This window comes from Schistocerca serialis, chromosome 4 (genome assembly GCF_023864345.2).
Source record: "Schistocerca serialis cubense isolate TAMUIC-IGC-003099 chromosome 4, iqSchSeri2.2, whole genome shotgun sequence".
Taxonomy (NCBI): domain Eukaryota; kingdom Metazoa; phylum Arthropoda; class Insecta; order Orthoptera; family Acrididae; genus Schistocerca; species Schistocerca serialis.
Genome location: NC_064641.1, coordinates 602,728,175 through 602,751,039, shown reverse-complemented (window position 1 = coordinate 602,751,039; position 22,865 = coordinate 602,728,175). Strand labels below are relative to the sequence as shown.

General features: G+C 44.3%; 1 protein-coding gene across 3 annotated transcripts in view; it reads right to left on the bottom strand.

Annotated features, from left to right (window-relative positions):
• Positions 1 to 22,865, bottom strand: part of LOC126475389 (F-box/LRR-repeat protein 2) — a 710,612-nt gene that overhangs the window by 219,041 nt on the left and 468,706 nt on the right. Inside the window, exon 1 of one of the 3 annotated variants that reach the window (XM_050103216.1) lies at positions 14,634 to 14,757. The exons of the other annotated variants lie outside the window; for them this stretch is intronic. Coding sequence (XP_049959173.1) covers positions 14,634 to 14,648 — 15 coding nt within the window. The 5' untranslated portion in view covers positions 14,649 to 14,757. Of the gene's footprint in view, positions 1 to 14,633; positions 14,758 to 22,865 lie in introns of those variants that run through there. 3 annotated transcript variants of the gene reach the window in all.

Here is a 22,865-nt window from a genome sequence, read left to right as displayed (position 1 = left end):
AGTTGGACCAGCGTTCGTGCTGGACGTGCAGACCGCGTGAGACGACGCTTCATCCAGTCCCAAACATGCTCAATGGGGGACAGATCCGGAGATCTTGCTGGCCAGGGTAGTTGACTTACACCTTCTAGAGCACGTTGGGTGGCACGGGATACATGCGGACGTGCATTGTCCTGATGGAACAGCAAGTTCCCTTGCCGGTCTAGGAATGGTAGAACGATGGGTTCGATGACGGTTTGGATGTACCGTGCACTATTCAGTGTCCCCTCGACGATCACCAGTGGTGTACGGCCAGTGTAGGAGATCGCTCCCCACACCATGATGCCGGGTGTTGGCCCTGTGTGCCTCGGTCGTATGCAGTCCTGATTGTGGAGCTCACCTGCACGGCGCCATACACGCATACGACCATCATTGGCACCAAGGCAGAAGCGACTCTCATCGCTGAAGACGACACGTCTCCATTCGTCCCTCCATTCACGCCTGTCGCGACACCACTGGAGGCGGGCTGCACGATGTTGGGGCGTGAGCGGAAGACGGCCTAACGGTGTGCGGGACCGTAGCCCAGCTTCATGGAGACGGTTGCGAATGGTCCTCGCCGATACCCCAGGAGCAACAGTGTCCCTAATTTGCTGGGAAGTGGCGGTGCGGTCCCCTACGGCACTGCGTAGGATCCTACGGTCTTGGCGTGCATCCGTGCGTCGCTGCGGTCCGGTCCCAGGTCGACGGGCACGTGCACCTTTCGCCGACCACTGGCGACAACATCGATGTACTGTGGAGACCTCACGCCCCACGTGTTGAGCAATTCGGCGGTACGTCCACCCGGCCTCCCGCATGCCCACTATACGCCCTCGCTCAAAGTTCGTCAACTGCACATACGGTTCACGTCCACGCTGTCGCGGCATGCTACCAGTGTTAAAGACTGCGATGGAGCTCCGTATGCCACGGCAAACTGGCTGACACTGACGGCGGCGGTGCACAAATGCTGTGCAGCTAGCGCCATTCGACGGCCAACACCACGGTTCCTGGTTTGTCCGCTGTGCCGTGCGTGTGATCATTGCTTGTACAGCCCTCTCGCAGTGTCCGGAGCAAGTATGGTGGGTCTGACACACCGGTGACAATGTGTTCTTTTTTCCATTTCCAGGAGTGTATACCGCTAGCCGCTAAGACTAAAACGTAATGAAGGGGACTAGCAACTAACGTCAAGCTGACATGAAGTTCACTAAGTGCTTGACTATTCAAATATTCATCATTTCAGTGGAACTGTACAACATATGCACGAGTAACGCCATCTACATTCTCTATATAAGGAACGATCACGCAGTGCGTTTCTCATTCTAAAATCGCACCTGAATGTTGATTGATTGTGAGAAGCCCGTGTTAGGTCTCATCTAAAAGAAGGAATTTTTACCAGCACGTGTCGGAGGAACATCACAAATGTTATGTGGATATGGAATCCATGGGGTCTGGAGGGCCATACTAACAAGGGGACCGCACCTACTCGTCACCACCGATTTTGTCCATACTTATGCTACGTGCATGACTTGGCCAGAAATGAAACTGACAGAATGGGAGCTCCAGACGGTCAAGCGTTTAGGAAAAATAGCGTTCCTGGCGCGTGTCGAATGTAGCCGTAGACAGCCAGTGGTTGCTGCAGAACAAACTTTGCAGAACGATAATCCGAGGATCGTTGTATCGAGTCCCTGTCAGGAAACTTTTTATTTTCAATTTTTACATTATTTACATTGTAAATAAACACAGAAAATGCTCAATATATCGTATTTTAGCTGACAAAACCGAATGTGCAGGAGAACAGATTTCTTCTGTTATTTGACTCCTGAGGACAAACAAATCATCAACTGTATGACGAGAATTTTTCAAGATGAAGGACTGTTGTAGCACAGTATTAAAGTGATTTTCACTCCCCTCCCAGATCCACTCCACTTCTGCAGCTCTGCGATGTCCAATTTTATCGTCGTCTAAATATTTTTTTTTTAAATGGTTCAAATGGCTCTAAGAACTATGGGACTTAACATCTGAGGGCATCAGTCCCCTAGACTTAGAACTACTTAAACCTAACTAACCTAAGGACATCACACACATCCATGTCCGAGGCAGGATTCGAACCTGCGACCGTAGTAGCAGCGCGGTTCCGAACTGAAGCGCCTAGAACCGCGCGGCCACAGGGGACGGCTGAATTTCTTCAAAATATTAGATCGGCCCAGGGGTGGATGCCAGAGAATTGGTGGCTGCTGAAACGAGTGAAAAGTAATGAAAAGCACACGTAATATGTACGTAATTCTGGTTTACTTTACTACAGTTTAGCAAGTCCAATTATACTCCGAAACGATTCTGCGAGACAGGAGGGTTCGCCGTATACAATAACAATACAAGCTAACTAGTAGTAAGGCTTTGAATGCATGATAGAACGCTACTGTCAGACTGGTTGGCATCGGTGCGGAGTCTTCTTTAGTCACGCGTCCTGCAGAGGGTTGTCCCTCGGAGCCAGCCGTATATTGACGGGGGAGTCATATGAGTTACAGCCAACTTCTTGACGAGGATTACCTGCTGTGGTGTCGATAGCGTACGGCACCACAAAAAAAACTGAAAATTGCTCTTATGTACAGAGAGAAAAAGAAGTCACGTCCAGAGAAGACTGCATCAAAATACATTCCGTTCTACATCACCAGCTATTATTGCCAATATTTGTCGAAATAATGCGTTACGTGTGGTTTGCTGCGAAACTGTGCGATGAGAGAGAACCTTTTATGAACGTAAAACAAGTTGGTTTTTGTACAGAAAATTTAAATCAACTAGGTAATTGTTTAGACAAGAAGAGAATAGAAGCTTTCGACATGTGGTGCTACAGAAGAATGCTGAAGATTAGATGGGTAGATCACATAACTAATGAGGAGGTATTGCATAGAATTGGGGAGAAGAGGAGCTTGTGGCACAACTTGACTAGAAGGAGGGATCGGTTGGTAGGACATGTTCTGAGACCACCAATTTAGTATTGGAGGGCAGCGTGGAGGGTAAAAATCGTAGAGGGAGACTAAGAGATAAATACACTAAGCAGATTCAGAAGGATGTAGGCTGCAATAGGTACTGGGAGATGAAGAAGCTTGCACAGGATAGAGTAGCATGGAGAGCTGCATCAAACCAGTCTCAGGACTGAAGACCACAACAACAACAAATAATTGTAAAAATGTGGCGTTTCTAATGTGTGCAAGATGCCGAGGAAATCAGTGCTTCCGCTGTTTTTAAGATAAATATACCCCCAGCATGCGTAAATCATGAATGCAAAATGATAAAGATATCTAATTTTATATACGAAGTTCTTGTGTATACCATAGAATCCTTTCCTGGAAATTTATTTGCGATCTCGAATTATCCTTTGCATTTTCTTTAACGAAAATATTAATTAATTTATCTTGAGCACCAATAAACGTAAATAAGCTCCTAGTAGACTGTAACGTGATTTTTATTTAATCGTGCTTTTAGCTAGTTTTGACTACTTGTCACGCTCAAGCACTGGTAAAACCAACGTGGAATACCACTACATTGTCTGCATGCATCGCATGTATAATTAACTTAATTATAACTAACTTAGTTACATATGCAATGCATGCAGACAATGTAGTGCTTTTCCATGTTGACAAGTGCTTGACAATGACAAGTAGTCGAAATTAGCTAATCGCCCTATTAACTAAAAATTACTTTATAGCCTACTACGGACCATATTTCCGTTTATTATGTATCTGCTGCCAGTGGATCCCCACAAATACAAAATTTTAATCTTGAGCATTCTTTCGGTTAATCTGCAGTGAAAAATAACGTAAAAACTTAAAATAAAGAAGTGGCAGCTTAGAGATTCGAACCCACGACCGACGCATTACTGTTCTGGACGCTTTTCGATACGCCTACCGCTGTCTTGTATCTACGCTAACATAAACGACTCTTGCCTCGTCCGACCCGCGCCAAAAACGTTATTCGTTTCTAAACGTTTCGCCATATGGATGATTCACTTCTGTCACTTTCATTTCTTCCGAAGCTCTGATATAGCATAAATCTGGACGAAATCGGTGATGACGAGTATGTGCGGTCCCGTAGTGAGCGTCATGCAGGATCTCAACGGTCCCACGCGACTAGCGCCCGAGAGAACAGATATTGTTTGCTCAGTTATGTAGAAATGTAAAGTCGTTTACGCCAGGAAATGGACACGTTTGTAGCAAGGCAAGTACTCACACGGAAAGGGCAACGACGTCTGCAGCACCACAAACTGTAAACAGCACTTCCGGCAGCAGAGAGTGGGGCGGTCACAGTGGTGTGCCTAACAGCACTGGATGCACTAGTGGCAGTATTTCATTTTTTCTGACAAGTCCCCGTTCTGTGTACAGTATCGAAATAGACTTACATGCTTGTGGACACCCTAGGAGAACCAATGTTGCCAGACTACATCCGCCATTGCCATCAGGGCTCGGCAACTGACATACACTCCTGGAAATGGAAAAAAGAACACATTGACACCGATGTGTCAGACCCACCATACTTGCTCCGGACACTGCGAGAGGGCTGTACAAGCAATGATCACACGCACGGCACAGCGGACACACCAGGAACCGCGGTGTTGGCCGTCGAATGGCGCTAGCTGCGCAGCATTTGTGCACCGCCGCCGTCAGTGTCAGCCAGTTTGCCGTGGCATACGGAGCTCCATCGCAGTCTTTAACACTGGTAGCATGCCGCGACAGCGTGGACGTGAACCGTATGTGCAGTTGACGGACTTTGAGCGAGGGCGTATAGTGGGCATGCGGGAGGCCGGGTGGACGTACCGCCGAATTGCTCAACACGTGGGGCGTGAGGTCTCCACAGTACATCGATGTTGTCGCCAGTGGTCGGCGGAAGGTGCATGTGCCCGTCGACCTGGGACCGGACCGCAGCGACGCACGGATGCACGCCAAGACCGTAGGATCCTACGCAGTGCCGTAGGGGACCGCACCGCCACTTCCCAACAAATTAGGGACACTGTTGCTCCTGGGGTACCGGCGAGGACCATTCGCAACCGTCTCCATGAAGCTGGGCTACGGTCCCGCACACCGTTAGGCCGTCTTCCGCTCACGCCCCAACATCGTGCAGCCCGCCTCCAGTGGTGTCGCGACAGGCGTGAATGGAGGGACGAATGGAGACGTGTCGTCTTCAGCGATGAGAGTCGCTTCTGCCTTGGTGCCAATGATGGTCGTATGCGTGTTTGGCGCCGTGCAGGTGAGCGCCACAATCAGGACTGCATACGACCGAGGCACACAGGGCCAACACCCGGCATCATGGTGTGGGGAGCGATCTCCTACACTGGCCGTACACCACTGGTGATCGTCGAGGGGACACTGAATAGTGCACGGTACATCCAAACCGTCATCGAACCCATCGTTCTACCATTCCTAGACCGGCAAGGGAACTTGCTGTTCCAACAGGGCAATGCACGTCCGCATGTATCCCGTGCCACCCAACGTGCTCTAGAAGGTGTAAGTCAACTACCCTGGCCAGCAAGATCTCCGGATCTGTCCCCCATTGAGCATGTTTGGGACTGGATGAAGCGTCGTCTCACGCGGTCTGCACGTCCAGCACGAACGCTGGTCCAACTGAGGCGCCAGGTGGAAATGGCATGGCAAGCCGTTCCACAGGACTACATCCAGCATCTCTACGATCGTCTCCATGGGAGAATAGCAGCCTGCATTGCTGCGAAAGGTGGATATACACTGTACTAGTGCCGACATTGTGCATGCTCTGTTGCCTGTGTCTATGTGCCTGTGGTTCTGTCAGTGTGATCATGTGATGTATCTGACCCCAGGAATGTGTCAATAAAGTTTCCCCTTCCTGGGACAATGAATTCACGGTGTTCTTATTTCAATTTCCAGGAGTGTAGTATGGTGTGCAAGTGGGTACCAACGCGATTACCTTCGGTTCGCGTTGCCGGTAATTTGGACAGCAGCCGCTAAATTTCTGACGAGTTAATGCGGTAGCTGTGCCCTGTCTTCGAAGTCTACGTGACATCCTACTGCAATAAGTTGACACAAGACCGTATGTTGTCCGTGTTGCACTGAACTACCTCGATACAGAGGGTGTACAACTGTCGTCTTGTCCAGCACATTCTCCAGGTCTCACGCTCATTTAAAACATCTGGCTATGGGCTCCAGAGAGGCTGCCAAGTTGTCACTCGCCGGCGTCTACGATTGATGAGCTGTGGCATAGAGCTGAAGCAGCAAGGAATGATAAACCCGTGTCTGTCATCCAAGGTCAGCTGCACTCGAAACCCAGCCGTGTTAGAAACATTAATGCTGCCACAGGTTGCAGCTGTGCACACTAAATTTCGTACCATGTGTAGCTCAAATCACCTAGAAATTTAATTATGTATATCTACTACGCTGTATACATACAATTTAGTTGTTGCTATCCTCCCTGGTGTTGCAATTTTAATGGTCAGCATTGTATGCGTCGGACTCATACCGGAAATATTACTGATTTTTTTATCATCTAGATAATAGTAACTGTTACCCGCGTTGTGGAATTGAATTTCTGTTACTCTTTTTAACCAGTGATGTTTTACTTTACCTTTTAAGTACCCACAGAAGTCTACAAAGAAATAAAATGATTGTAACTACGAATATTTTCTCCAGGGGTATTTAATGTTTCACAGCATTTACATTAACTCAGTGCTTGCATTATTTACACAAGAAAGATGTGAATATCAAGTTGAACCCTGCGAATATTACGTTAACGTAAAAATGCTGCTATGAAACACTCTGTTTCTCGCAGTAAAGCTAACAGTTATATCTTTTAGTTCTTCGTATTTCACTGAAGATGCCTAAAACAATAAGGTGTAACGCGTTTTATTAAAAAATAAAAATTAAAAAATAGTTGTTAGAGGCGAGTAATTGTTAAAGCCGAGTAATTTATTCCTACTTACAAGATAGACGGCGTTGAAGTAATAGCTAAGGAGGAACTTCTGCAGACATTAACTTCTTCCTTCGCTCCATGGTAGAACAACGTAATAATACGTGAGAAGCACAGTACTGCGTATGTTCTACAAGATTAATTTATTTAGTTAGTCGGTTTTCGGCTTACGAGGCCGTCATCAGGCTTTAACTGACATCGTCGTCAAAGAAGTTACACTATTTCTAAACAACATTGAAAATGTTGTTACTCATCTAGAATGAGGCACAAACACATAAATGTCATCTTTGACAATGCAGTGGTAATTCATTTGAAAAGGTAAAAAAATTGAACAGTAAATGAATATAGAGGGAGTAAACCAGGAAAAATAGCTCTAAAAACATTGCGTACATAACAGTTTACACTAAATTACTAATCCCAATAAAACAAAATTAGTATTTGACAAGACTACTCAGGAATAGCTTGAAGAGGTATTACATGTGGAAAATGATACAGCAAATGAGTAAAAGATGGAACTGACATTTGTAACAACATACTATAATGCGATTGCGTTGATATTCTTACAGAGTTGATGTACAGGTCTAATGTCAGCCTTGTGGAATGGAATTACTTGCGACTGGCCACACAGACATGCTTAGCACAAAACGATATTCACTTCCAAGGGATTTTTGTATAAACAGATGGCTTAGCTCCAGTCTCTTACTCCACTTTTGGCTCATTATTCATGCACCATTTCGAACAACATATTTTTAACAAAGAACCTTTGAGAGCAAATATTAAATATTTGGTCAGATATGTAGGTGGTGTATTACGTACGTGGACAAGCACTACAAGACAGCTCGAAACATTTTTTCATTGCTTAAAATAGTCAGCATAAAAATATTCAGTTCACAGATGAGACTGGCAATAAATCCATAAACTTCCTAGAACTACGCATTGACATCAGTACACAAACACATTATTTTAAAATGTACAGAAAAACTACCACCGCCGGTCGCAGTGGCCATGCGGTTAAAGGCGCTGCAGTCTGGAACCGCAGGACCGCTGCGGTCGCAGGCTCGAATCCTGCCTCGGGCATGGATGTTTGTGATGTCCTTAGGTTAGTTAGGTTTAACTAGTTCTAAGTTCTAGGGGACTAATGACCTCAGCAGTTGAGTCCCATAGTGTTCAGAGCCATTTGAACCATTTTTGAACTACAACCACCGGAACAGTAACACCTTCCTGCTCACAGCAGTCAAATGGTTCAAATGGCTCTGAGCACTATGGCACTTAACTACTGAGGTCATCAGTCCCCTAGAACTTAGAACTACTTAAAGCTAACTAACCTAAGGACGTCACACACATCCATGCACAAGGCAGGATTCGAACCTGCGACCGTAGCAGTCGCGCGGTTTCAGACTGTAACGCCTAGAATCGCTCGGCCACACCGGCCGGCTCACAGCACTCAGTAACACACAAACATGCAGCTTTCCACTCAGTAGTGCACCGTCTCATATCCGTTCCCATGTCCAAAGATGATTTCAAAGCGAGTTAGATTAAATTCATTGCCTCAACCAATGGTTAAAATCCTGTCCTGATTGATCATATCTTCCATAGGAAGAAATTAAAAATTATACCCCTCCTTTATCCTCCTCCTGCTGCCCCTTCCACTGTCCGCAGTAAGTGGTGTACAGCACCATACCTGAGACAGGTATCACACAGCCCAGTCAAAACACTGAAACCCTGCAACGACAGGATTTCCTGTTGCGTGAAAAATACCACACCTCGCTGTACTTCCAACAGCGAAGAGAACTAGCGAACAGTGGAGTATATAAAATTACATGATTGTGAAAAGTTTCATGGTGTCAAACACGGAGAGACAGAGGGAGAGGTAGAGGAAGAGGGAGAGAGGGAGAGGGAGAGAGAGAGAGAGAGAGAGAGAGAGAGAGAGAGAGAAAGTAAGTAGGCTGGCTGAACATGAGCGCAGGTGGAGGTTGCACAATAATGACTTCACATATGCTGAGCATATACTGAGTGAGGGCCACAACTACCAGCCACAGTCCTATGGCCATTTAGGAAACAAAGATAAAAAATTCAATCTGTTGGAAGCACTTTGAAATGAACAAACATCTGATCCATAGATCGTATTTAAGGTTAAACGACCAAACGCAGCTCAATACTTCTCTTCTAAACTCCACTTAATCTTCTCTTTCTCATTACTTCCCACACTGTTTCTTTCTATTCCTCCATTTTTCTGTATTTATCTAATTTGTTCTATTGTGTTGCCTGTGTTTTCCATATTTCTGTCCTTAAAATTCTCTGTTCCATATCTTACTCAGTTTATCACTTTCCATATATAATACCTCTTCAAGCTATTCTTTAGTAGTCTTGTCAAGTACTAATTTTAGTTTATTGGGATTGTTAATTTAATGTATTACCCGGCAAGGCGAAGTGGTAATGCGGCAATAGCAGGAACTAGCTTGGTCACGTGACTAGTTACAGTCACACTCCGATTAAAGTAGACCTATGTCGCAGTGCAAGCATGGACGTTGAGCGCGGAAAATGTCCTCGCGGGCAAGAGCGACGGTTTGCGGTTGACGTGATTAAATTTATTAACAATGAGAAAGAGAAGGGATTTATCGTACCAGCGGAGAAGGCGATGGAAGGTGCAACCAAAATGATAAAGCTTTTTTTTTTTTTTTTAGGATGGTTTGCAAATTACGAGAGAAGGGACACGAAGCGGAACAGTGAAGAATTCAAGTTTCTGCGCCAAAGAAGGACAAGCATGGTGCTCTCAATAAGAATTCCAATGACGATATAGATAAATGTATTATCAGCAAGCAGTTTCAACGCTATTACGAACAATGTAAAAAAAAACTAAGTTCTGGAAAACTGCACAGCTTTTTTTCTGACAGAACTGAACTTAACAGTCTAGCAAGGAAAATCTTAGACTTTTTTTCTGTGTATGAGATTTACTTTTAGAAGACGCCAAAACAAACATGTTACGTCGAACGAGAGGACACAGTTGTAAAAAGGGCATAGCAAATTTCGTTTTACAGAAGAATGAAGCATCATAAAAACGGCCGGTGGTTTACTTAGATGAAACATGGACCCACACACATTACACTCTAAATAAATGTTGGCAAAGTGACCGAGGAGTAATATCGAATGAAAATGCCGGTCAGCTCTTATCTGTCATGCACGCAGGTGGTGGTTTTGGATGATTGTTAAGTATTCACTTCTCATATATGAGCCAAAAACCAAAACGGCGGTCTGTCACTCACAAATGGATTCAAAATGGTTCAAATGGCTCTGAGCACTATGGGTCATTAGTCCCCTAGAACTTAGAACTACTTCAACCTAACCAACCTAAGGACATCACATACATTTATGCCCGAGGCAGGATTCGAACCTGCGACCGTAACAATCGAGTTGTTCCGACTGAAGCGCCTAGAACCGTCGGCCACCGCGGCCGGCTCACAAGTGGACCATGATGTCTTTTCTTTATTTATATGAGGAGAATCACATTTCATCTTTCTTTCACGAAACAAGATACACAGATGACGAAATATTTACTAAATTAATAAAACGAAACCAATCGGCTACAACCGTATTGCCCTTCGTAGCAGGCTAATTTGCAAATTATTATGCCCACCTTCTCTTACTGGCAAACGGTCTCGTCCTCAATCATATGCTGGTGACAAAACGATCGGTTACTCACAGGGGGAGTTTTTGAAACAGGCTATAAGATGGTAGACAATTAGAAAACTTAATATAACGATTAAAATGTCGTGGAAAAAATTAGGAATAAAATAAATAGAATTTACTGAATGAAAATAATGATTAAAGTCATTTCAATAAATATTTAAATATTTCAAAGCACCCGGAGGGATTCTAACTCACAATCGGTTGCTTGTCGAGTATATGTTTCTTACCCATACGCTACGCGACTACCCAAACCTGTACCATTGGTTTAAATGTTCTAGAGTCTAGAGCATCATGCAAATTCTTTTTGTTGATTACTCGCAATGTCTTTACCCCTTTGCAGCCATTGTAAGAGTCCAAAATGTTTGATTACGATTATGTTCAGTCAATGATCACTTCGAAATTATTTTTTATAATGCACTTGATTTGGCGGAAGTAATAAAACAGTCTTGTACGGATAAGATTTTTAAGCATCTCTTCTTGAACAACCACCTCTGTCCGTTAAATAAAAAAACTGTGCAGGCGCTGGTAATGTCACTTCACAGAGTTGACTTAATCCGAACAGCACATTTACATAATCCATGACGCTCGGACTCCGATATTTGATCGGATTAGCAAAATAGATATAGGCCTAAAATGTAAACACGACAGAGAACATAGTATTCGGATTTCAGAAGTAGATTTTCGTCTTCCGCGAAATGTGTCGCTTGTAAACATGGTGACAAGTGGGGAAGTGTGACATCGCTCCACTTGCAAGATAGCTGAAGTGTACCACAGTCCACAGTATTACTTCCCTCTCCCTGTTTCACGGGCGTAAGCACGACACTGCTGCCATCGTAGTGAGATTATCACTCCGCTTTGCTGAGTAGCAAATTACTACATAGGCACTGTTTTTCGACTTTAAAGTTAATGTTTCTCCTAGTTTGATCCCTACATATTTGTTTATTGTTCATTCTTTTATCTTCTTAATTACATTATCCTCACATTGCCAAAGATGACATTTCCTGTGTCTGTGCTTTAGTCTACATGAGTAACATCTTTCCCAACGTTGTTTTCAAACATTGTAACTTCTTTGATGACTATAGTCAGTTAAAGTCTGATGATGGCCGAAAACTATGACTTAATCCTGCAAAACATACACAGTACTAAGCAAAATACACAGTACTAAGCAAATCCTATTGTGAGGGCTAATGTCTCATCCGCTAACTTAAGCTCGCTGCTATAACCTTAAATTTACAATTAGGCATCCACAGGTGCGAACATAGTGTGAACGAACCCATAAATTTTTCGATCATTCTATTAATAAGGCAACATTGTCTCTTTTTTGGGAACTTCTCTGTTAATCGCCTTAATTTCTGAAGCGAATTTCTTTGCGTAGTTGAAAGGAGAAACTCTGTTCAGTGGATTTTTCGTTTGTTATTTCATTTCACTTCAATATTGAGTGCATCATGGACCTTATAACATCTATAATTAAGAGCAGTGGTTTTTACAGATTGTGTTTGGTGGATCTGTGTTACATTTCTTACGTCGTTCTCCATCCCCCCCCCCCCCCCTCCCGGCTTTCTGAAAAGTGATGCATATCTTTCATTTTCAAATTCATTAAAATGATAGACTACAAGCAAATTCTCCCTTTTACGAAACATATTTTCCATTACTCCCGTTTTACAGAAAGTTTGTTGTATGGTCTCAGTGAGTACTTCATTCTATTCTACGTAAGATTAGCATGTGTATATCAACAAAAAGTACTGAACCATTTTGTTACAAATCTTGAGTAAAAATTGACAGAAGTTCTCATACCACTCCTCAGAGTTATTTTCCGCGACTACATTTAAGTTTCGGAAAGCGTAAGTGAACATTTTCTATCAAGGGACTGTGTAGAAGTAAACAGATACGTTTATAGCCAGAAGTCAGAAGTCGTGCTTTTTCGTCGTTATTTATCAAACTGTAGTTGCTGTGTTACACCCGCCAACTTAGGTATATAAAAAAAAGGGTTGTATGTTACTCACAGGTGACTACGGCGTTGAGGTGAATACAAAAGTTGTAGATATCTGTTTGTATTACATAAGATATTACAGTACAATAGTAATTGAAGGTTTATAGACTGTAAAAACGTATAATAAAGTTTTAAGAGCACAGTAAAAGTACATTTTCTCAATTCCCTTTTTATCTATTAATAAGATCTTTGAAAAAAGTTCACCTACATAAAAAGAAGTAAACTGCGTATATTAGGGATTAATACAATAATTTTCTTTCATGAATGTTCATAGTGGAGTAATTTGACAGCAAGTACCAGAGGTGTACAGTAGAGATTTAGTATTCGATATGCATTTTCACTAGACTTTTTCTCATTCTGGAAGTTAGCATGATATTCACCTGTAACACTGTTTTCCGTGAGTGAAACGTTCTAATCTTTAATGTAATTCAGATTCCACGTCAGTTTCACTGCTTTCATGGAAGAAGTAGAGTATGCCAAATCCAACACGATCAAATTTAGTAAAGGGCTATGGGAGTGAACTTAACATTCGCGTTGTTACTTTCTTATTTCCTGGATGTGGGACTCTCATTTTAAAGATAATCGTTTCTCGTGCGAAGGTAATCTTTGAACTCCATCGTGCCAGTATGATTCCATGATGTTTCCGACTGCCACTTGTTAGTAGCTCCATTCTCACTTTGTGTTATTGAATACCGACAATAGTGCATCCTCAGCAGAACAGTCGACTTGCTTACCATTTAAAGCTACGAGACTCGAGTCCTTTATACAGTATGAACCAAAACTGCACAGACAAGATTTATGAGGTTGTTCTGGGATATTGTCTGAGTCTTTTGGCGTAAGGACCGACAGTTGGTGGTGGTTTGTTAGAGGGTAATAATGTAATCATAATTATGATTTGTTTGCCCCTTACCGTAGTTACCTTTATTTCTTTAAACATACCTTGACAGCTCCGAAACATTCTGTAATGTGCACTCAGTGAAACGTACAAGACAAAAGACAAAGTAATGGAACAATCCTTAGATGAAACTAGTACACTTTTCCCACAGCTCAGAACAGCATTTTATACTGCTCCTGCACCCCATTCAGTAAACCCGTACAGGAGCTGCATTTCGGCCAACCGACCATCATTAAACCTATCCGTAGTGCTGTGTGTCACCGTAACAAACTCTGGGACAGAACAGAGCAGTACTGGATGCAGGCTTGAGGTCCAAGAATAAAGTGGCCGCTACTGTTGTCAACAGAAAGTATCGTGAGTGAATTGTACAAGTTTGTTTCGAAACAAAACACACAGGGCAAACCGTCGCCATTTACACTGTTGCGCAGATATTTTCAGTGCGATAGAGATGGAAAGACAGATGAGAGTAAGGAATCAAAAGAAATACTGTTACTTTTTAACGATCCAACAGTGACTAACGTGTCTTTTATAACAAAATACTCGGAAAATATCCCTGAAAAAAAATCTGAAATTTTGTTGGTGCAGTTGGGATTCACCACGTGTACTGTTTGGTACTGGTATCAGATCAAAGACAGAACAGTGTTTAAACAATAATTTGTGTCGAGTAAACAGTGTAGGACAGAGCATTAGCAATGAGAGGTTGCTGGATGTAAAGGGCTCCCAATCATCTGCAATGTGTCCGACGTCTCCCCTTCCTCTACTGCAGTAACGCTGATCGGGCAAGCTATATTCTACCTGTTAGTAAACCAAACAATAACAGAGGTCACCTCTTTGGTTTCGGAGCAGTGGTTTAGCGGAGCTGTTGTGGAAGTTCGTCGTTCCTAATTTCTCCATTGGCTAGCAGTATTAAGAAGTGTGACTGTGCTCGACACTATGGCTGAGGAGGATGGAGATGGCGGCGGCAGGTGGCGCTCGCTGCAGATTGACCAACTGGTCCGCGGTGTGTGGTGGCAGTGCGCGAGTGTCTGGCTGCCCGAGACACTGCCTAGGCTGGAGGCGAGGCGAGGCGAGGAGACGGCGGGCTGCGGCGGTGTGCTGTGCGTGGCGGGAGCGCATACTGACGTCGCTGGCCTCCATGTCCGGCTCGCGGCTCTCCTGCGGCTGCACTGGCCGCCCGCTGGCCGCTGCACAGAAATAGGGCCACTCCCACGCTGACGCCGCGCCGCGGCACGCCCGCTGACAGGCCGCCGCCGCCGCCGCCGCCGCAACTGCCGCCCCCGCCTCCACCAGGTGGCCCGGCCCGTCCTCTGCAGGATCTCCCCTGGCAGCCACGTGCTCGATCGGGCGTCCGATTCACGGCCGTTGTAACGACGGCCACGAATTTCGGATCTCCTCAAATCAAAACGCTTCAGCTACTAGCGTCTATCGAAGCTTTCGCAGGAGTTATAATGCAGTATAAAGTTGAAAACTTAATAAACCACGGAATAATGTAGATAGAGAGGTAAAAATGGACACACATGCTTGGAATGACATGGGGTTTTATTAGAGCCAAAAAAAAAACAACAACAACAACAAAGGTCACAAAATGTCCGACAGATGGCGCTGGACGGCAGAACGTCAGTGACTGCGCGTGAAAATCGTGCATAAAAGGAGCTGTAATGAGAGAGATAATTCAGGCAATCATCGTAGGTCGTACCACTCGCTCCTTCCGGCTCCTGGATTTCTACCTTACTGTCTGCGCCCATCCTGTCCACCTCACCCCAACCCTCGCCAACCTTGTCCTCACCGTTTACCGTCACCTCACCTGGATCTCTCATCTCCGCTCCATCCAATCCAAAGCCCACAACCGCCTCCGACTCCTCTCTAGCCAGACATGGGGGTTGCACCCCTCTACCATCCTCCACACCTACAAATCCTTAATCCGTCCCATCTTCTTGTTATGCCAGTCCCGCCTGGATATCTGCCACTCCCCCCCCCCCCCCCCAAATTCTATAAGTCCCTTGAGCGTCACGCACTCCGTCTCACCTTCGGTATACGCCTCCCATCCCCCACGTGGACCCTCTATGACATTATTCCTTTCCCCCATCTGCTCCTGTTCCTCGAACATATCCGCACACTCTACACCTCCCGCCGCCTTGATGCCCCTCATCCCCTGGTTGCTCCTCTCCTCTCCCGTCCTCGCCCCCTGCCACACCTTCACTGTTGTGTCCCCCTACCCTCAATCTCTAAGCCCTTCATCTCCTTTCCCAAGGTGGCTTTCATCAACTCTCCCTCCCAGATGATGCCTTCTCTCCCTCCATCTATCCCTCCTATCAACTCTGATCCCCACCCCCCTTTCCTCTGTCCTTTCCCTGGGCTCCCTCTTCCCCCCCTTCCATCCTGTTTTCTCCCCACCAAACCTCTCCCTACCTCCCTTCTCCCCCCCTCCTTTTATATTCCTCTCCTCTGCCTTCACCACTCCCTGCCGCGTCTGCACCCCCCACCCCTCTTATGGGTCCTCATCCTCCATTGGCTCCTTTCCCACCTCCCCCCCCCCTTCGCTTTTCCTCTCCTTCCCCCATTTTTTATTTTTCCATCATCTGTCCAGTTTCCCCCCCCCCCCCCCACCTGCTCTCGGCTGTGGTATGTCACATTTGCCAACTTTTTAGGGCAGTGTTTCAGTGACTGTTCAGTGTTGTTCATCCTTCTCGTGTTGCGAACAGAAACCATGCTGTCGCTAGGTGTGAATTTTATATCTTTTGCGAACAGAAACCAGACTGTCTCCGTGTTTTTTTAATTGTCTGTCTACTGTTTTACCTGTCTGCTTCGTATGTATTTTATCATCCCTCTGTTCTTTGTTTTCAGTTCCACGATTTTTTTTCGCCATGCTACTCTTTAAGTCTCCGATTTTATCGCCTGTTTTTATTATTTATTCTCTTCATATTTTTAACAAAGTCTGTAGGCTGAAGAGCGGCATACTAAGCTGCTGCCAGCCCGCCCCCTTCGGGGGGAATTGAAAGGCGTAATGCTGCTGAGACAGTTCAGCAAGAAATGGAGACAGTAGCGGGCCCGTCTATGCACGGGGAACTCACCGCTCGTTCAGTCGCACGTCGCACCGGCATTCCAAACACTGCTGTTTGGTTGGCACTTAGGCGTACCCTCCGATGCTATCTGTACAAAATCCATTGGCATCGTGAAATGTTACCTGGCGATTTAGTGAAGCGGAGGGCATTTGCGGTGTGGGCGTTTCAAAAGATGGCGGAAGATGACGATTGGTTGGGTAACGTGTTGAGGACCGACGAAGCTCATTTCACGCTGCGAGGGTCTGTCAACGCCCACAACTGCAAAATTTGGGCTACCGAAAATCCTAGAACTGTCGTGGAAACTTCATTGCACGACGAGAAAGTCACGGTATGGTTTGGATTTACCACATCAACCGTTATCGGGCCTTTTTTTCTTCGAGGAAGTGCGTGATTCTGGATTTGTAATTGCTACCGTGACGGGTGAGAGGTACGCCGATATGTTACAGAATCGCATCATCCCCAGCCTGGCTGACGAACACCTGCTGGAACGTACGATGTTTATGCAGGATGGCGCTCCACCCCATATTGCTACACGCGTGAAAGATCTCTTACGCGCGTCGTTTGGTGATGATCGTGTGCTCAGCCGCCACTTTCATCATGTTTGGCCTCCCAGATCCCCAGATCTCAGTCCGTGCGGTTATTGGCTTTGGGGTTACCTGAAGTCGCAAGTGTATCGTGATCGACCTTCATCTCTAGGGATGCTGAAAGACAACCTCCGACGCCAATGCCTCACCGTAACTCCGGAAATGCTTTACAGTGCTGTTCACAACATTATTCCTCGACTACAGCTATTGTTGAGGGATGATGGTGGACATATTGAGCATTTCCTGTGAAGAACATCATCTTTGCTTTGTCTTACCCTGTTATGCTAATTATTGCTATTCTGATCAGATGAAGCGCCGTCTGTCGGACATTTTTTTAACTTTAGTATTTTTTTGGTTCTAATAAAACCCCATGTCATTCCAAGCATGTGTGTCAATTTGTACCTCTCTATCTACATTATTCCGTGATTTACTGAGTTTTCAAATTTATACTGACTTTTTGATCACCCGGTATTTCATAGTGCTGACTTGTGCACTTGCGAGATTTACGTGGCTTCTGCAGTGAAGACGTAGTATGTGTTTAGAAGTGAATATCTCGCGAGCTATTTTGTTGCTTATAACTAATTACGTGAAGTAGGAATCTATTGTTACCCTGTTATTCAACTTACATTTTATTTAATTGCTGGACCATCGACACCAATACGTGTTTTACAGTTATAAAGGCCATTCTTAAAGGTACTTCTGCTATCGTACTCATCATTCAAAGTCGTTAAAATAGTACCTGCATAATTTATTTAATTGCAATCTTTCATTTATAAATGTCTATGTACGTTCAAAATTCGCAATTGCCGAATGATAGGAACCTTCGACCATTCGATTCATGTGTCTTTTCATACTGTACACACAACGAAACCAGCCAAAACTTTTAATATTTCAACTCTGAGTCGGAGGGTATGTAGTTGAGGGCCACCACACCATCATTTCATTATTATATTGAAAGCCCGCAACCCACAACATTATCTGTGTGATCGTTCCAATTTAGGGTATTTGCAATTGTAATCCCTAAGTGTTTAGTTGAATTTACAGCCTTCAGATTTGTGTGACTTATCGCGTAATCAAAATTTAGCGGATTTCTGTTAACACTCATGTGAATAGCTTCACACTTTTCTTTGCTCAGGGTCAATTGCCACTTTTTGCACCATACAGATATCTTATCTAAATCATTTTGCAAATTCGTTTTAGTCATCTGATGACTTTAGAAGACGGCAAATGACAGCATCATCTGCAAACAATCTAAGACGGCTACTGGGATTGTCTCCTATGTCGTTAACCCTTTCAGACCCTCACGCTACAATTGTGTACATTAACTTTTCTGTGTCTTCGTTACAACAGAAATATTTTTTCCCAATGGTAACCTCAGGTACACATTTGTGAATGTTCAAAATTTTTGTCAGCGCAAGTGCTGCCAACTGCTGGGCATCACAATAAATATATCAGCAAGTCAATGTAGCAGTGAGGTGCACCTCGTGACCACCAGAATACATGGATGTAATCCGTTCACTGTATTTCACTGTATAACTGAAATCTGTTATTGTCATTTCGGATCGGAATTACTGAATGGTCATTTTACTATCTATTACAATAGAGAATATTTTGTAATTCGTTATTTTAATTCATAAAATGAAGCCAAATGTACAAGATATGTTGCGAAAATGAGTACATATTTTTGTATACATCTTCCAACTAAATTCATTAAAAAATCACCTAAGAGCATTACTACACAGTGAAAAATTTTTCTTCCTCCAGAAAAAAATTCAGGTATGAAAGGGTTAATATAGATCAGGAAGACTAGAGGGCCTATAACACTTCCTTGGGGAACGCCGGATATTATTTCTGTTTTACTCGATGACTTTCCGTCTATTACTACGAACAGGAAATCACGAATCCAGTCGCACAAGTGAGGCGATACTCCGCAAGCACGCAGTTTGGTTAGAAGACGCTTGTTAGGAACGCTGTCGAAAGCCTTCTGGAAATCTAAAAATATGGAATCAATTTTACATCCCCTGTCGATAGCACTCATTACTTCATGAGTATAAAGAGCTAGTTGTGTTTCGCAAGAACAATATTTTCTGAATCCGTTCGGACTACGTGTCAATAAATCGTTTTCTTCGAGGTATTTCATAATGTTCGAATACAGTACGTGCTTCAAGACCCTCTGCAAATCGACGTTAGTGATATGGGCCTGTAATTCAACGGATTACTCCTGCTTCCCTTTTTGGGTATTGGTGTGACTTGAGCCATTTTCCAGTCTTTAGGTACGGATCTTTATGTGAGCGAGTGGTTGTATATAATTGCTAAATATGGAACTATTGTATGAGCATACTCTGAGAGGAACCTGACTGATATACAATCTGGACCGGAAGCCTTGCTTTTATTAAGTGATTTAAGCTGCTTTGCGACACCGAGGATATCTATTCCTATGTTTCCCATCTTGGCAGTTGTTCTTGATTGGAATTCAGGAATATTTACTTCGTCTTCTTTGGTGAAGGAGTTTCGGAAAATCGTGTTTAATAACTCTGTTTTAGTGGCACTGTCATTCCTCCATGTACATTCCTCCATGTACAGTTCACGCCTTTGCATGAACATTTTCTAGCTACCCAGCGCGTTACCTCCCACCGCATTAACATGGCCAGCCACGAGTCGGGGAAACCAGCGAGGGTGGTGGCTGTATCGGCCATGAAGACCACTTAAAGATAGAATGCTTGGGTCCCTCCGCTGTCTCTCTCTGCTAGGCTGCTGTGCCGAATAAACGCAATAAAACAGCTTCTCACATGCCGAAGTGAACAGCTAATTCAGTTTGTAACTAACCGTAGGCAGCATGTGAAATTACATATGCATTTTGCAAGTACTTTTTTATTATTTTATTTTTTTATTATTTATTTTATGGCCTTCATTGGACCACTCTAGTCAAAAATACAAAGTTGTAAACAAGTTGTTACCCAGGGATACAATTTGGCTCAACAATAACTTAATATGATATTTAGGTAATATAATTATTAGAGTCTATTATTATATAAAAGGTGTTTTGTTTTTTAGGTCATCTACTGTAATTTGGAGTTCTTTTATATCTTCCTCAATTTCTGTGATCCATTTAATGTCGCTCTTGCTATTCCACAATTTTTTTATTATTTTTGTACTAATTCTGTTTTCTGGAGTTCTCATCATATGCCCAAAGAATGAGATGCGTTTCTTCCTGATCGTGCTCATGACTGGTTCTATTTTCTTATATACTGTTTCATTTGATGCTATTCTCCAATGCCCATTTATTTTATACTGTTTATTTATACATGTCCTAATTATTTTTCTTTCTATTTTTAGTATTCTTTCAATTTCTGCTGTATTAGTTGTTTTGAAGATAGTTTCAGCTGCATACATTATTTCTGGTTGTGTAACTGTTTTATAGTGTTTTAATTTTGCATCTATAGATAGGCTTTTTTGTTGTATGTAGTTTTGGTAATGTAATTTGCGTAGTTCAGTTTTTTTTTATTCAATTCCGCCATGATTAGCCTTCTCATTTAGATTGTATGTTATTATTTCGCCTAAATATTTTAATTTATCAACAATTTTGATTTCCTGTTCTCCTATTGTAATTTTGTTTGCAAGTGGTGGATCAGTTAGCATAATCTCCGTTTTTTCAAATGATATTCTGAGGCCTACTTTCTCTGCTATTTCTTGTAGTGATTTCACTTGTTGTCTGGCTTCTTGAACGGTGTTGGCTAGGAGAGCAAGATCGTCAGCGAATCCCAAACAGTTTAAGCTATTATCATCTTTTGCACTTCCAATTCTTATCATCTTTGGATTGTCCTTGTACCATTCTCTCATTATGTATTCCAGTGCACAGTTGAACAGTAATGGTGATAGGCAGTCACGTTGTCTTAAGCCTGTTTTTATGGGGAATGGTTCCGAAATTTCTCCTCTAAACTTCACTTTTGATTTGGTGTTGGTTAGAGTGAGTCTGCAAGTACTAATATGAATTACGAAAGAAAGATGTCAGTTAGCCATTCATAGTGCCGTCGCTGCCTTGCGTCGCGTCCGTAGTCAGGTCGCATCCTACCTTGACCACTGCTGTCAACTCAGCTCCCGGCGTGCCGGCTTTATGGTCAGCGCGATGCCACCTGAGTAGCACGTATTAAACGCACGCTTCACTACCTTATCTGCCGCTACAGGTGGGGACATTAGCGGCCGATGCTAAACCGCAACAGAGACGAGGGCGCGCCTTAATGACTGTTAAAATATAATAGAGCAATAAAGAACTGTTTATCGTCACCCCTTGTTTCTCTAGAGCTGCCCACAATATCACTCCCGTCTCCGAAGGCATCTACAAACCCGTAGTGCCCAGGTGGAAAAGTCATCGCCGTCCTGGCACCAGAAGAACGGCTCTTCAACTCCTCCCTAGCGGTCATTGAACCCCGACTCACTACATTACTTTTTGCTTTTACCTTCTGGTCAATATGGATGTGGTTGGCAGATAATGTTGCTCTCTCACATGTTGATTTTGTTTTTCCATATCCTGGGGAGCGAAAAGTTATTTATTGCTTGTACGGAAACAGATTGCAAGAGAAGGCACAGTTGAGAAGGGAATGAGCTAGTGTTGTAGCCTACCCACGATATTATTCGATCCGTACATCGAACTAGCAGTGAAGGAAACCAAGAAGAGATGTGGAAATAAAAACTTTGACAGAATTACAAAGTCACTGGCAAGCTGCAGCATTGGTAAAAGGCTTGGAAGAGCACTTGAACAAGACAGTCTCATTAAAAGAGGATACAAGAGAAATGCTAAGAAAAGTAAAACTTGAGGAATGGAATGTAATTGAATTAAACCAGGGGATACTGAGGGAATTACACTTTAAGGTGACAGGTTTTAGCACGTTGCATGATATTTGTTCAGAAAATAATACACTCCTGGAAATGGAAAAAAGAACACATTGACACCGGTGTGTCAGACCCACCATACTTGCTCCGGACACTGCGAGAGGGCTGTACAAGCAATGATCACATGCACGGCACAGCGGACACACCAGGAACCGCGGTGTTGGCCGTCGAATGGCGCTAGCTGCGCAGCATTTGTGCACCGCCGCCGTCAGTGTCAGCCAGTTTGCCGTGGCATACGGAGCTCCATCGCAGTCTTTTAACACTGGTAGCATGCCGCGACAGCGTGGACGTGAACCGTATGTGCAGTTGACGGACTTTGAGCAAGGGCGTATATTGGGAATGCGGGAGGCCGGGTGGACGTACCGCCGAATTGCTCAACACGTGGGGCGTGAGGTCTCCACAGTACATCGATGTTGTCGCCGGTGGTCGGCGGAAGGTGCACGTGCCCGTCGACCTGGGACCGGACCGCAGCGACGCACGGATGCACGCCAAGACCGTAGGATCCTACGCAGTGCCGTAGGGGACCGCACCGCCACTTCCCAGCAAATTAGGGACACTGTTGCTCCTGGGGTATCGGCGAGGACCATTCGCAACCGTCTCCATGAAGCTGGGCTACGGTCCCGCACACCGTTAGGCCGTCTTCCGCTCACGCCCCAACATCGTGCAGCCTGCATCCAGTGGTGTCGTGACAGGCGTGAATGGAGGGACGAATGGAGACGTGTCGTCTTCAGCGATGAGAGTCGCTTCTGCCTTGGTGCCAATGATGGTCGTATGCGTGTTTGGCGCCGTGCAGGTGAGCGCCACAATCAGGACTGCAT